The following is a 16972-nucleotide window of genomic DNA, read 5'->3' as shown; positions in this document are numbered from 1 at the left end:
CTGAACAAACACCATTTTTAAGAATGTATCTATACTAGATATAGTTAGCCAGTTTAGAAATACTAGCAAAAAAAAGAAAAAAAAGGGAAAAAAAAAAGAAATCACATGGCTACAAACATAGCAGAGGTGTCTAGCATAAATCTGGCTTTTCTTTACACATGCATCTACAATGCAGCCTCTCCAAGTTTCTCAATAGTTTCACAGAGGTTATGTCATATGCATTATTTTACCTATATACTTACACAACAGCAGCAAAGTAATACGATCAGGAAGGACTGAAGAACTCCAGCCATTCCTACCATCCAAGTCAGCCGAAGGAAGAGAATAACCCCGAAGATATTCTGCATGCATGGTAAATACACTCCCATCAGGGTGCCCATGCTGGGTGACTGAAAAAAAAGTTCACTGACATTCATTAACTGGAATTATTCAAAGCATAGATAACCAAAAAACCCTACAACTTCAGTTTTTCAAATGATAGAAATCTGGGAAACGTAAGGTAGACACACACAAATACTATGGCACTGAACTTCCACAAAACTTGAAACAAACTCCTAACACCAAAACCACAAATTTCTGAACAAAATGCTGACCCTATCACATCTTCACATTTGAAGTAATTATACTCAGCATTCAACACCAATTACTAACAACAGAACATACATCTATTTGTTTTATTGTAGAACCACAGAGTTTCTACTATGAAACCTGTGGAGTGCTGCAGACCGAGTAAGACAGATCCTACCCTGCTCCCCAGAGTTTACAAATTAGTTTCATGGAAAACATACTTTTGTGATGTTACAACTAGAAAAGATTTGGAAGCAATCTGGAAACATGCATAATCTATTTTCTTCAATTTTATACGTTCCATGTAAAACTAACGATTCTACCTTTCTTATGTTTAATGTTAGCATCAGACTCTGAATTACTTTTGACAGTGACTGAGAAAATACAAGTTAGTTACGTGACTTCACAGGAACTGCACGTGACTGGCATTCAACATAGTATCTTGTAGAATTCTCCTTTGCCCAAATAGTTATTGTCAGAGGATAGTCAGATCCAAAACAATGATATCACAATGCCACTGATAAGGGTTTTGATTCAAGGAATACAAAAAAGTGTTCCCTGCATTGGCACACCTGGCACTAGCAGCAATTCAGAGTCCCAACTCTCTGTGGTTTCATGCCAAGACATTTCATTGCTTCTGCTTTCTGAGCTTTTCTTTGCATTTAAAATTATACAGAATGCTGAAACCTAGGGGGAATAGAGAGTGTAACTTCTCAAAAGCTCATCCCTTTTCATACTACTTTCTATAAATAAACCTGAATTCCAAAACATAGACAGCATTTAAAGAAACCCATGAACAATCATCTAAATGAGAAGGATATTAAAGGGAGGTGACAACACTTGTTCAAATTTGACTCCACACAGCATTAACTAAATGCAAAAATAAATAGGTAACATGCACCCTTATAGACAAATTAGTCATAAATCAAAAGCAATGGTACTTAAGACAAGCATATTACTCTTAAAGCAATAAAATGGCTGTCAAAAACTTTGTTCATGCCTTGTCTTCACTATAGAAAAATTTAGTTACCTAAGGTAAGTCAAGAGTATATTTTATTACACAAAGCAAAACCCTAGAAAAATCAAATCGTTATAATATCACCAGGTCAAAATAAGCAACCTAGGAATTTAGTGCTTCAACTTGCAACTACATGTTACAATTTGAAATTTCCTCATCTGCATTAGGAATCGGCCCTGCCGGAGATGAAAAAAACCTGTGCCTAAGAACATGATCTGAACAGTTCTGTGTTATAAATGCCAGGAATTGCTGCCTGAATGTTTTGAAGTCACCTTGAAGTCCTTGTGTGACTAAAGCTAAAATCAGATCAGCCAGACTTTCCCCATACATTACTTCAACTCAGGTGAACCTCCTAAAGTAAAGTGGGCAACAGAGCCACATGCTGACGGTCTGCAATGGACTTACCCTATGAGATCTACCAGCATAGGGCCAGAGAGCTGTTACTCAGCTGTTCCAGTGCCACAGTACAGAAAAAAATCCCTAAAATGTCACCTGCCATTCGTAGGAAAATTACCATCCTGTACAACTAACCTGATCAGCTTTGTCAAGATTATGTATAAGGACAAAAAGAACTGTTGTCTTCTAACAGAAATGACACTTGTACATAAGTATCCTGATCAGGGTAAGGTAAGGATTTTAAAGTGAGTTGTTCCAATGCTACAGCAGAAGAGGATCTTCTCAGAGTATTCTTTATAGTGTACCTGTTTCCTCAAGAAGGGGAGGTTTAGATACTTTTGATTCAAACACCTTCATCTGATTCACATTGTGTCTTCAACTGCATAAACATTAACTAAGAAAGGACTAAATAATGTTGCCAGGCACTGGGCAGATTTTGCCCTGCATAAGGGCTTCCTATTGTCACATGAATGTGCTCTTTGCCTCTCTTTAAGAGACATTCCACATAATTTTATCATCTATGTGACAATTCATCCATCAGTCACCCCCCTCACAACATCTCTGAACCCAGCAGCCTGCATCAAGTGAATTTATCAGATGTGTGGGTATCTCAGAGGTAAAGGAGTTTCTAAGAGTTTGTCAAAATTGGCATTTGGGAAGAGGAAAGAAGCCCAACCTATTGCTCCTATGCAGAAGCAAGTGGAGCACAGTTGTTATATATTCTATATGACGGTTTTCCAAGCACTATCAAAGCAAGTGAGTTTTCAGCCTGCCCTTTACACACCTCCCAAAACCTGCTTCCTTTGCATAAGAATTCACCTTAGCTCAACTCTTTCCTATCTTCTGCCCTCAGTGGCCCCTGCAGCTTTGCTCTACTGTTCACCGTCTTCTCCCCCTCCCTCTTAAGTGGCCTCTTATGCATATCAAGTTACAAGCTAACTTCAGCCACAGAGGAAGAGAAATCGTGCATTAATTGTATAGTTATAAGACTACTGCAGAGCAGAGCAGCCTAGGAAATGCTAAGTCTGCTTGGGTTTGTCTGCCCGCAGACAAACCCAAGCCACAGCATTACTAAGTGTACCTCAGGCATAAGAGTTTACTCTGGATTTTCTTACCCTGTGGAATAAAAATACTGGTATGAAAGAATGATCCACAAATACTACTTGAACCAGCTTGTTCACAGCAATATTTAACACTAGTAATCTGCAGTGACTTGACCCTTTTTTATAGCATCTTATAATCAGTGAGTGATACTAAACCAGTGCCGAAGTCTCAACAGAATGCAGTCTGAAATAAGAAAGGTATTAGGCTTAGTCTGAACAGCTACCAAATGAAAAAAATTAAATACCCCATGCTGCATGAAGGAAATAGAACACAAAGACATTTTGAAGAATGCTGTTTTAAATCAACCAAGAATGGACAGAAAAATCTCAAAAACAGTCTCAATTTCAGTGATGCAGATCATCTTTCCGTTCACTCTAATCAGCTGCAGACACATAATTGATACCAATATCGATCTGAGTCTGAAGGACACTATTTCCATTGTGGCAGCGTGATGGGTTATGAAAGCACTTGGCTGCAGGGCTCAGGGACATTGATGAGTAATGACAGCTCTTGTGGTTGCTCTGTAGCATGCGGACAGACAGCAGCACAGAAATGAACTGCCTTATTAAAGATACATGAACTAAAATAGTTAATCTAATTTTTTCAATCATGACAAGGGGATATTTTTATAGCACTCTATTAAGTACTGTAATACAAGACTGTATTTAGAAAAGATAAAAAGCAACCCAATTTCTACCCTATTACATGGAGTAGTGTCAATTTTATCTGATGTGTATCTAACACTGAATGCTACTATCAAAAATATTTAATGGGAATGCTGAAACAGGGTAATATGTTTATATTAAGCTGTTTTGTACTGCAATTTTCCTGATCTTCATTTGCATCTTCCACAAACTCTGCAGCAATTATTCCAAGAGATTAGAAGGGGGATAGTCACGTAATGTATTTTCCAGAGTTTGTGGGAACGTTCAGGTCTCTTTGGTCTTGTCACTGTAGAAAGCACCTGCTTTCTACAATGATCTCCACAAGCTAAAGCACATCATTCGCTAGTCCTTTAAGCTTAAACTTCGGAAGAGAGATCTCATTTTTTCAATACCGCCCCTCAGAGATTTGGCCCCTTCATGTGCACACAACTGCCTTGTCTCTTGTTTTTGTGCCTGTGGTTTTTTGTTGGCTTGGGTTTTTTGTGGTTTCTTTTTGGGTTGGTTTCTTTTTTTTATTTGAATGGATACGATTTGGCAGGCAGGAGTGTGCTAGGTCACCAAAAAGGTATTCATGGAGAGACCCATCTTACCTGCTCAGATACAGAATTATATATTCATTTACTGAAAGGACTGCTTTCTTAATTCAATTTTTGAATACCAGATCTAGAGTCTGCTCACCCTCCTTGCTCCAAATCTTGCCTGTAAGTTGCCAGTTCCAGTAAGTGACACATCAGGACAGGCAGCTTACCTTTTGTCACACCGGCTGGGTATGTATTTGCTGAGCGTACCCAGTATAGCATTCAGCAACGAGTCAGTTAACGATGCTGGCACTTAAAAACAGAACCTGCTATCACGCTGGGGTGGATATTCACGATTCTGTACTAATGCTCAAATGGAAGGATAAGGTAACAGTAGTGCATTGATTTATACATCAAAGACGATTAAAAACAAATGTGTAGAAGAATCCCATTTGAATAGTTTCTAAACACCTTCAGTCCATAGCATTGTACAGTTACTGGTTTTGAATTTCCTGTTTTTAATGGTTATAATTATTGGCCAAGTTAATATTCAATCTTCTTATATTCTGCAAGATGTTTAAAATTTCATATTGCTTATGGCAAGAGAGGGAGAAGAAATTCAAACTACAGTTATGATATTGCAGCTGATGTAATTTATCCCAGACACAGACATGTTAGGCAAAGATTCACTGCAGAGTTTACACAGAAAATACTGAGATATTAACACAGGATGATATTGTCACTTTTGGAATGGTTACCCAACCCATTCTAAAAAAAACATCTGAGAAGTCTGCAAACACACATTTTTAGGACACCATAATTCATCAAATTCTCCATAATCAAGCATAATTCAGGACAACCTAGGTATTAAGCCCAAACTCTATTTTACCATAGAAGCATAGCTTTAACAAGGACAACAGTCCTTTTTTATGGCAGTTAAACAGTTTGAAACTATGCAAGTGTTTACATAAATCACACCTAGATGTAGAAATATTAACACCAAGCCTTACATGTTACTCTACCAGGGATTTAAAACGACTTCTCAGTTTCCTGTTATTTGCCCCATTTTTACCTTATGAAGCTATACTGCATTTGGTTTAACCAACTTTACACTACAAACCCATCACCAAATTCTCGCCATTCTTTTTCCAACAGAGGAGTAAGTGACAAGCTTTCAGATCAGACTGCATCTTACCCTGGTATTCTGGTCAGGCAACTAATAAGGAAATAAACAACAAAAGCAATCAGAACTTTCTCAAAATAGTAAGGACTGTACCTATTGTATCCCCCTCCATTCTATCTTTGTTGGGGTAACAATCAATCTGCTTTTGATAGGAAAAGCCGAAAATTATTTTAGATTATGCAATAACACCATATTAACAGCTGATGCCTGACATTATTCTCACCAAAAGCATGCTAAAACAGAGATGCAGTTGACATTTCATATTAGTAATGTGAAGGTAAAAACTTCGGATAGACTCAGCAATTAGTATAACACCAAGTACCACACAAAAGAAAGTCAGAGTTAAAATGTTTAAATTACTTTTGTAATGTAAGCTTATAGTGCCAGAACGCAGTTACTGCACCGAGACGACCTTCACCCAGTCTTGTAATGATGTCATATTAACCACAATATTACAGCACTTTAGTGCTTGTGGTCTCAGATAAAATTGAATTTTAAGCTTCATGTTGATTAAACAACTTTGTTAACCCCAGTGTAAAACCATGCAGAATAAGGAATTGGAGTGTAAGGGAGCTGGAATCCAGCTTTCAGCATGGGGTGACATGCATTCTCTTTGAGAACAACGTGCTGTTTTTCAACATTATCACTGCCATCTCTTTCTGAAATGGCTCAAACTTTGACAGGGCAGTACTAGAAAATCTGTAGAATTCAAGTGCTATCTTAGTTTTTTTGAAAACTTTCCTTTGACAAAATTTGCAAGCAAGCCAACAGGCCTGCAAGTGCCATAAAATGCAACCATACCACTTGAGGGTTTAGCACTAACTGAAACACTTGCCTGACTGCCAGAGCACCAAAAGCAGTAGTTAGAACATAGCCTTCCTGATAGAAATCAAACCCCACCTTCTACCTAGTTATTACAAGGCCAGCCCAAATGGGCTAACCATCTAAATGCAGATCCTTTGGGGCAGAATTCAGTTGCCTAAGTGCCTAACACCAGAATGACACTTGAGCTGCCCCAGGGTGTCCAATTTGACCTCCACTCACCACTCTAGAAGGGTGTTGTCTCCTGCAAGTCTTGTGTCATACCTACCAGGCTTGTGGAGAAGTGTCAGATACTGCTGGGCAGCTAAAACAGCACTAGGAAAAAGCTGGGGTTTTTGTTTTGTTGTTTATTCGATTCACTGCTAAAAGCCTATCCTCCTTATCTAAATCCATACCAAATGTATGTAACTGCACTGTAGTGCACAGTGCTTAACCACTACATCTGCCCCAATTCTTTGGTAACATCTGGTTACCTACAGACTTCCATGTTATTTCTTTGCAACACTGTCATGGCTCCTGACAGAGGTTAAGATAAAGTAGAAAGGAGTCCAGCTCCCCAAAAATCACATATGGAATCATCCCATTCATCAGTTGGCCATGGAGAGAATCTTTACTTACTTTTGATACTTTCTTCTTTGAGCCATCAGTACTTTCTGCTTCTTCATGTTCCTTAACACCTTGGGTAAGATTTGTGTAGTTGACCAACTTGCCAAGCAGAGATGACACTTTCGGTCGTATATCAAGTTCTTCCTGTGGAAAAAGACAACTAGTCAACTTCTGCAATTCACAGCATTTATGGAGAGTGGCCGGGGTCACACCTTCCTTGGCATGCCTGAGGCTGCCAGGGAACACACCAGGAAAATAATCCAGGGAATGAAAGAATATTTCATTGTGCCTGAACCACTGATGAGAGGATTTAATTTTCTGAAAGGAGGGTAAATCTGGCAGGAAAAGGCTATGCCAACACGTCTGCACCCTTCCCCTTAGGTGCTGAAAAACATGAATTACAGCAATAAAGAAGAAGTCTGAGCCTTGCGACTGTAAGAAAACGGACGTGTACCTTGCATGTATCTCTAATGTCAACTTACATTAACAGATATACTTTGAAAAAGGTCAACTTGCCAAATAAATCAGAGATTTAGTGATTAAACTCCGGTCATTGTAGGCATGCATGTATTCTGATAATTTTATCACATTTTTCAAACTATGTAACCTAATTTATGTGGATCTAGACAAAAATCCCCAAAGCCACACATACAAATGCCTCACACTTTTACATTCATCCCATCCAAATTCTGTTTCTGAAAGTAAGTTCAAGAGGAAAAAAGAAAAGAAAAAAAAATCAGAACAAAATCATTCACTTCCCCTTTCTCTTTGAAATTAAAATGTCTTACATGTCTAATTGCACAGTAAGTAATGCATGGTGAAGAGAAACATCTTTCTACACAGGAAATAAAAACCGATTAAGAAAGATTTCACTGTCTGGAGTTTTATCATATCTTCATGTACCGTGACGAACAGTTTCTGGGAGGATCAGTAGCATTATGTGCTTTGTACCTGACGGCAGAAACTGACCCCAAATGTCCCTTTTCTTATTCCTTCCCCTAATCTCACTTGCAGTTCACATCTTTAAAAACCTGATTATGATTCCTTCCAGAAAGAGGCTGAGGCAACACATGCTTCCTGTTCAGTTGAGCAGCATGGCCTTTGAGATGCTACCTGCTCCTCCTCCACTTTAGTACCACAGAAAGAGCCTGCAGCCCTGGTGTGGTACTGTGTTATTGCTTATGAAAAAAGGCGGACTTGTGACTAGCAGCAGCCACGCCACAAATGGCCAACTCCTCATGATCTGCAAGTGAGTTTATGCTGATCACAGATTTACTATGCCTTGGAGGGAAGGGACACCACATCTGGGAGCATGCTTCAAAGTCTTTTAGCTCGAGCACACTGCCTGCAGACATGGTTGTAGCATTTCCACGGTGAGTTCCTATCTAGCAGCAATTAGTTATACGTGTCCAGGCTCTATGCCACGCAGCTGAACTCTGCAGGAGCCAGCCTGGTGGGGTGCAGAGCCAGCTCAGGCTGCCCTACACCGAGTTCCCAGAATGGGGAACACTGGGTACATGTTGCCAGTATTGCTGTGAAGCTGTAACTCGGAAGCCCAGCTGGAAAGCAGCTGCAGAGCCACACAAAGACCCTCTGCACCACGCCCCAGCACCTGAGCTTTGGAAAACATTTTTTAGAAACTTGGTCTTAGCACGCCATGATATATTTGCAGTTAATGCAGTGCCAGTGAGGTGAGGATGTGGAGGAGGATTCTGCTGGACTTGGTGCGGCTCTAACTGGCCTCCCAGATGAGAGTCTGGTCCTCCTTACTTCCACGTGGAAACAGTCATACCTCTCTGCCTCAGAGTCCCGAGTGGTCATAATATCTGAGCTTTTTCATCACCCAGGATACCTCTGCCTACAGGTACCTCGGACAACAGACATATACCCACAAAAAGGCATTTGGGGGAAAAAAACAAAACAAAACAAAACGGTATTACTGATATACTACAGTTGTAATACAGGATACCCAGGCTAACTTGAGTACCTGAATTTAGGCACTCTCCTACAGAATAACATGGTTGCCCTTAACATAGTAAATCAGCCCATGCTCATTTTCCACACTGACCTGCCCACAGTGCCACAGCTTCACTATTTAAATTATACAGGTCGCCTCTGACACCGTTATATTTTGCTACTTTGTAGCAAATGGCTCTTAGATTTGCCACACAGTGAAAGTTAGGTACTGACCCACTGCCTGGACCTTTGCAATGCTTTGTCTTCCACTTAATATGATCTGCTCAATCCCTCCCACTTTGGAAGAACACAAATCACATTAGAAGATGAAAACCAGTTCGAAATTACCTCAAACAAGGCCAGATTTCTGTCATAGTAATCACCTCCCTTGCCAGCTTCTGAACTGTTCAGGAAAGGACTGTTTTCCTTATGGTTGCCATGACCTGCAAAGAAAAAAAGAAGCAGATTTTGATAAGAGCAGAAAGACAGACTTTGTAACCTTGACAAAAACCATAGGGAATAAATATCTTTGGTCAATTGAATCTGTTTCTTTTTAGTGTCTAGAGTTATGCAATGTTATCAATATCAGAGGTGTTACTCTACCTTGAGAGTTATTTCTACTTCTGCTCCTCTGTTTTCATTAAAATAGAATAAAAAGTCACCTCAAAGTAAAATTTACAAGTAGGGTCACAGCTACAACACTATCTGTGCCTTTACTCGCTAATATTCCCTTTTATACCTTCTTCTTATATAGAACAGTGACAAGTGAAAAGACAGTTCTTGTGCACTTAGAAATCATTACTAGTGCTAAGAGCAACTTTTGAACAGTATGTCCAAACAGATTAGGTAGATTTAGTAAGACTGAACAATTCAAAGACTAGATTCTGTTATTACAATACAGGCAAATATCAACCAAAGCTCTTCCCCCCCCCCCTCCTTTTTTTGGTTGGTGTTTTTTTGTTGTTGTTTGGTTTTTTACTATGCCCACTAATCCTAGACATCAAACATGCTCACTTCATGATACCTTTACCCTTATTGCATTTTGAACATTTAGACTGTGCATTCTTCAGACTCCTCTTATGCTTTTAAGTTAAAACCTAACATCAGGTACAGTAAAAGCAAAGCATTCACATATGCAATGAACAATGTTAAAAAAAAAAAAGATAACATGGAAGATCAGTAGAGCTTTTTGTAATAAGTAGTAACTTAAAAAAAAAAAAAGGTAAGGGCACTATAGTATAAAATGAGCTCTGGAAGGGGGAAAAAAATTAAAAAGATTAAACTGATTCCAGTATTCAGAAGTTCTTGGACCTGTGGCTCCCATTACACTCTGCTTGACAAACAAAAATTCCTTTCTTTTGCCTGTAACTCTTCACTCCCTGCTTTTTCAGCCAATACAAACTAAAGAGATTTCCAAGAGTATCTCCTTAAGAAAGGGTCAATCCAAGGAATACTTTTTTTTTCTATTTACAAAAAAGTAACCACTAAAGAAATTGAAAATGAAAGAAAAAACTGATTATCTCAAATTAAAATACTGCAAGTTAAACAAGCATTGTACAATGAATACATAAAAAGCAAGAGATTCAACAGCTGGATTTTTTGGTGCATATTTTCAATGATTAAGGTAATCAATTCAACAAGGCTACACTAAATTATTTTAATATAATTGAAGTGAAAGTATCTCTGCATTTTTAAATCTGAATCAACTTACAAAATGAACATAACAGGCAAACAGAAGACTTCTCCCCTACATACAGCGATCAGCATATACCGCACTGTTACAAAAATAATTGCTATAAGTGAAAAAATTGTGAGAAAGTTCACTACTATTCTTACTGAGGGGAAGGGATGCATGGGAAGAAGTACAATTTGCTGGAAGCTGCTCACAGGTGCTTTCAACAAAACTGCTGGAAAACAATATTCACAAACAACAGAGGTCTCTTTAAGCTTCTGGAAGGAAACACTTAGCTGACCAAAAACATTTGTAGATAGCAGTCTGCTCTATTTACATGCTGTCCTGGTTTCAGCTGAGATAGAGTTAATTTTCTTTATAGTAGCTGGTATGGGGCTATGTTTTGGATTTGTGCTGAAAACAGTGTTGATAATACAGAGATGTTTTAGTTGTTGCTGCACCAGTCAAGGACTTTTCAGCTTCCCATGCTCTGCCAGGTGCAGAAGCAGCTGGGAGGGGACACAGCCAGGATAGTTGATCCCAACTGCCCAAAGGGCTATTCCATACCCATGACGTCATGCTCAGTATAGAAAGCTGGGGAAGAAGGAAGGGGGGACATTCGGAGTGATGGCGTTTGTCTTCCCAAGTAACCACTACGCATGATGGAGCCCTGCTTTCCTGGAGGTGGCTGAACACCTGCCTGCCCCTGGGAAGTAGTGAAGGAATTCCTTGCTTTGCTTTGCTTGCGTGCGTGGCTTTTGCTTTACCTATTAAACTGTTCTTATCTCAACCCACGAGTTTTCTTACTTTTGCTCTTCCGATTCTCTCCCCCATCCCACCAGGGGGGAGTGAGCGAGCGGCTGCATGGTGCTTAGTTCCTGGCTGGGGCTAAACCACGACAGTCCTTTTTGTCGCCCAACGTGGGGCTCGAAGGGTTTGAGATAATGACAGATTTTACTGGAATGTGATAGATAGAATTTATAGCTGTTATTGCTGTTTAGTTATTAATTGGCAGGCTTCTGTGCTCGCCATGGGGCTTGCTTGCCTTACTGTATATTAGAGTCTAGGGCTCATTAGTGGCTGCTTTTTGCTTTCACTGCTTGCCGTGCTGCTGTACTGCTTATCACCTTACTCTGCTGTGCCTGGGAACATTCTGATAACAGCAATGGTGATGCGCCTGGGCTGGCAGATGGCCAGGGCACTGCTGCTGTTTCTGTGCTGCTGTACTGGACAGGCTGGAACTCCGGTGTGAACTTGAGTCGAAGGGACTGTGACCTGTGGATGAATCCATGTGGGAGCAGGACACCCCGAAGCGTCTGTGCCCATGGATTAGCCCATGCCAGAGCAGGTATATCTTGAAACGTCTATGGCCATGGTTATGTCTGTGCCACAGCAGGTATACCTCTGAAGGGACTGTGGCCCTAGGATAAGTCCACGCTGGATAAGGTGCACCTCGAAGCATCTGTGGCTGTGGATGAAGTCCATGCTGCAGCAGGTACACCTTGAAGCATCGGTGGCTGTGGATAAAGTCCATGCTGCAGCAGGTACACCTTGAAGCATCGGTGGCTGTGCATGAGGCCATGTTGGAGCAAGTTTACTTCTGAAGGTACTACATTCTGTGGACAAGTCCAAGCTGGAGCAGGGGCAAGGGGAGGACTTCATTGCAATGTTAAACCTGATGGTCTGGTCCAAAGGGACCAGGGGTGGAGATTGTAATGGAAATACCTTTAAATTGTTGTATCCCATGATTTGAGTTGCATGTTGTGGGAATTACTATAGCAGGAACCCCTTGTTGCTGGCCAGGCTAGGAGCAAGGGGAGGAGTTTATCGCAATGTTAAACCCTATAACCTGGCCCAAAAGGACCAGGGGTGGACATTGTAATGGATATACCTTTAAATTGTTGTAACCCATGATTTGAGTTGCATGTTATAGGAATTACTACAGCCGGAACCACCTGAACAAATGGAGGAGAAGCCTTACAAGAAGCAGTGCAAGTGCAGCAGTGACCTGACCTAAGCTGGCTTTGGTGCCCAATAACTCCAAGAAACACACCACCTCTCCTGTCCTGAGTAACAACCATAAGAGATGAAGCCCAAAGTCATGGACTAAATGAACTCAGTGGACATCTTGTGGACATTTCTGGACATTTTACAGACATTTTATAGGGGTGGTCCATAGACTAAGGGAAAGATATGTGTGTATTATATCAAAGGATGGGAAGGGCGGTGGTGGGTAATGAGAATGTATTGGATAGTGTGAGACCTGAGCATGACGTAAATGGTATGGAATAAGGGGTGGATACTGTCCTGGTTTCAGCTGAGATAGAGTTAATTTTCTTTATAGTGGCTGGTGTGGGGCTATGTTTTGGATTTGTGCTGAAAACAGTGTTGATAATACAGAGATGTTTTAGTTGTTGCTGCACTAGTCAAGGACTTTTCAGCTTCCCATGCTCTGCCAGGTGCAGAAGCAGCTGGGAGGGGACACAGCCAGGATAGTTGATCCCAACTGCCCAAAGGGCTATTCCATACCACATGACATCATGCTCAGTATATAAAGCTGGGGAAGAAGGAAGGGGGGGACATTTGGAGTGATGGCGTTTGTCTTCCCAAGTAACCACTACGTGTGATGGAGCCCTGCTTTCCTGGAGGTGGCTGAACACCTGCCTGCCCATGGGAAGTAGTGAATGAATTCCTTGCTTTGCTTTGCTTGCGTGCGCGGCTTTTGCTTTACCTAGTAAACTGTCTTTATCTCAACCCATGAGTTTTCTTTTGCTCTTCCAATTCTCTCCCCCATCCCACCGGGGGGGAGTGAGCGAGCGGCTGCGTGGTGCTTAGTTCCTGGCTGGGGCTAAACCACAACACGTGCTTATTGCTTTTCTCACAGCTCTGACAACTAACACCAAAATGTTAATTAGCAGAAGTGGGCTCAGCTTATTTGCTGACCCCACCTACATGTAAGAGATGTTTACATTGCTGTACATTGTAGAATTTTTTGCACAGCTAGAAAAATATCAGTAAGCTTAGCAACACAGCATAAAAATAAAATGTTTGTCAACTTCAGCAAAGGTATATGTTTACTAAAAATCTGCAAAAACTACTTGCTTGCTGTATTTGTTATGTCTATATTGGCAGGAGTAGTATACAAGATCAGTTGTTGCAATATGTATTGTAAGCTGTGCTGCAGTCCATTCTATCCTATTGTGGTTGAAGTACATTTGCAATTTTTGCTGAGGAAATGGAGTTATCTGCCATACAGGTTTTACGCATTAAATTGGACACAGGTGCAAATGATAACAACATCAACAGAAATACTGTCTACCTGATTCTTCAAGACTTTGGTGTGTGCAGTATCTTCTCATCATTACACTGATCCAACACAGCAAGGTCATGAGTAACTCTGTTTTGTTTTCTCATTTCCTATATACTAGCTTTGGTAACTGAATGTTTGAGAAGTCAAACTGTTTTTGTTGTTTTTTTTTTTTTTAAATCACTGAGTGATTTTTAAATCAATTCTTTGCTGTCTTAGTTTTCCCTGTTCTTCCATCAGGAACCTGACCTTACATATGCAGCTTACCACTGTCTCAAAAAAGTGTAAGGGGCCTTCCTTTACTTGTAATGCTCACAGAAGCTCTCACCCTTTTTATGTATAAAATCATGCTGTGGTCAAGATAAATCATACATTCAATCTCAGATTTTTATATAAGATGACAATTGTTTTGCTCTTTCAAAATGCCAAGCCTCTCATTACAGTCATCAGTATAACCTATCCTTAGTTAAGAAAGATTACTTCATACCATCTCTCATACCATACCACTGGACAAAGACCAGTGACTTAAGATAAATCTTCAAGTTAATTGGCATTATTTTTTAGATGCATCTTCATTTTACCTCCAGTAAATTTTTCCACAATTGGTCTCTTCAGAAGCTCTCTTTCAAAAAGAGCTTCCAGCTCCTCTCTCTTTCTCCATTTGCATTTTCAAGCATCACCCAATTCCTTCCCTTTAGACTTTCCCTCTGAATTTGACTCCTTGCTTTATACACCTTCCTGCATGCAGGAAGGCCAAACAAAGCAAATTGCAACAGAAAAATCAGCAGAACTAGTGATTGGAAAGAGAGTACTGTTTTTGCAATTGCTAGAGCACATTTTTCTCTCTATGTAAAAGTTCAGATGAGAGAGAAATACAGCTGGCTTTTTACCACATTCACAGCACTAGCTCCATTATCCTGAAAGCATATACAGATGATGAATTACTGTGGACAATGCAAAAATAAAAGCAAACTTTCAAACTGCATGATTCTACTGATCCAATGAAGTGCCACATTAAACCTCCTCTCAAACACTGTACAGTTTCAACAGGAAGCAAGGGAGTGTAAGTTTATATTCAAGCTCTTTACAATGACATCCTATTTTAACTTCATCAATATGTAGAACTGGGTGCTGCAGAGATGTGTGCTGATTCAAGAAGAGTACTACATTGCTAAGTTGAATACAGCTAATTAAATGATAGTCAAAATCACCTTCACCACAGTTGCATGTTCGGTGCAATCTCTACTTTTCAGACATGTCCTAAATCATAACATCAAAGCATTCATCTCATCTTCTCTCTTTCCATATTCTGTTTCCAATTTAATGAGTAAAACCTATAGCAGATGACCATTTCCTCAACAAGAATCACAAATGTACTTTGACAGAACAGAACGGACTGCAGCACAGTATATAATATGTACTGCAATAAAAAATTTGTCTAGTATATTCCATCTGCCAATGAGCGATATCAGCAGCTTCGAAGAGACTTACTTGCATGGGAAGAGCTTGTTATCTCCACCAGTTTTGGAAGAGAGCAGAGGTGACCTCGGAAAGCTACCCCAGGGAATTCTTGCCCCAGCTTCACACAAGGACAGTTTACATTCTGAAGCATGAAGTCTCCTGGGCAAGCATCATCTTGTGACATGCGTACAGTTTTCCACATTCTTAGTTATCAAGTCTTTGGTCTTGGACAGTAGCTATGTGGTGTTAGTTTTCATCATGCAAGATTGTTTTGCAAGGAACATTTCTTAAAGAGGGAGATATATACTCTGCAACAGAGAATAATTTATTTGCCTTAGTCCCTAATTAATCTCATTTTTGAGGCAGGCAAGCTATATTCCAAGTAGGTTAATGTTTCCTCTTCACTTGTTTCATTGCTTCTCAGTCTTCGTTATCTTTCAATAATGAAGGCATTTTATTTCTGAATGCTACCAGTTCTCTTCCAAACCAAATAATTCTATTTGCAGCCACCACTACAATTATACAGTTTATCTAAACATCTCCACCATAGTTCCCTCAACTTTTTAGAGCTGCCCTACTCAGGTATGGACACAGGTCTGTAGAACAAGGTTCATCATCGTGTGGATCACCTGAGTTTCATAAAACATCAAAGATGGTCCATGGAACAAAACCTAAAAATCCTAAGTGTGCATACTCCCATACATGTAAACACACAAGCCCAGCAGACAGAATAAAAGCAATAAATGGATGTCCAAACTTTTGCCTAACTTTTATCTCATTGCCAAGAAAAAACACTGTGGCAAAACTGCAGCTGATATTCTACTGACTGGTTTTATTTTGTTCTTCTCCAAAAGCTTTATGTTGTCTTTACTTAAAAAAAAAAAATTAAGAACACAGAGGACAGTGTTCATGTTACTGCTTTCCTTCTGGAAGGGGATTAGGCCAGAGAGACACAGTTTCACTGCTTGAGCAGGCCGAGTGCAAGTTTTTTGTGCAAGCCATTGTGTTTTCTTTTAGTAACTGAGGGATGAAAACCAGAATTTAGAGAGAATTACAGACAAAACTCATATATGAAAGTAACTATAAGAAAGACAGATTAGTGAGGATAAATGAAAGCTGAACAATTAGGCACAGTGAGACTATCGTAAAGAAAGACCAGGAAGCTTCACAGTGATAAAGTCTACTCAGCCACATTACTAAAAGAATAACCATCGCTGTGAGAAGGTGGCAGGAGTGGTTGCATGACTCGACCTGTCAAGCTTTTATTATCCTCTATTGTCAGTTTCTGAACTCCCTTAAAGAAAACCACCACTCCCCTACTTCATCATGTTCAGTTAAATCAGTGGAAATTAATACATCTTAAACCAACTTCAGATCTTTCCATTTGGACATGACTAACTCAGAGAGAGCACTCACCTAGTTCTTATGGAGAAGAACTACCTGACAAGTTAAGGCATGCTGAAGGCACAGATGGACATAGTCTGACTAGCTTTAGTCTAGCCAGCACAGGTAACAGGGGAAGTGAAAAATAAATAGCAATGCTAATTATGCTGCAGTAAGGCTTAAAACATTAAAAAAAGAAAAAAATTCCCAAGCAGGCTGAACTTTGATAACAAACTTATGCCACTTCGCTTTTACAGGCATATATCTGAGCTAATTAAATGCAAGTTGGTAGGGGCACATACACCATGCTCATA

At 40.0% G+C, this 16972-nt stretch overlaps 1 protein-coding gene across 1 annotated transcript in view; it reads right to left on the bottom strand.

Moving 5' to 3' along the window:
• The window catches only part of SLC12A4 (solute carrier family 12 member 4), a 53784-nt gene that overhangs the window by 21040 nt on the left and 15772 nt on the right, over window positions 1–16972 (bottom strand). The window contains exons 2-4 of the mRNA XM_072871768.1: window positions 9184–9278; window positions 6892–7023; window positions 243–389 (exon numbers count right to left, since the gene is read on the bottom strand). Of these exons, the coding sequence (XP_072727869.1) occupies window positions 243–389; window positions 6892–7023; window positions 9184–9278 (374 nt within the window). The remainder of the gene's footprint in view (window positions 1–242; window positions 390–6891; window positions 7024–9183; window positions 9279–16972) is intronic.

The sequence above is a fragment of the Ciconia boyciana genome, chromosome 9 (genome assembly GCF_034638445.1).
Source record: "Ciconia boyciana chromosome 9, ASM3463844v1, whole genome shotgun sequence".
Taxonomy (NCBI): Eukaryota; Metazoa; Chordata; class Aves; order Ciconiiformes; family Ciconiidae; genus Ciconia; species Ciconia boyciana.
The sequence above is the reverse complement of the archived record's forward strand: the minus strand, read 5'-3'. Positions and strand labels throughout refer to the sequence as shown.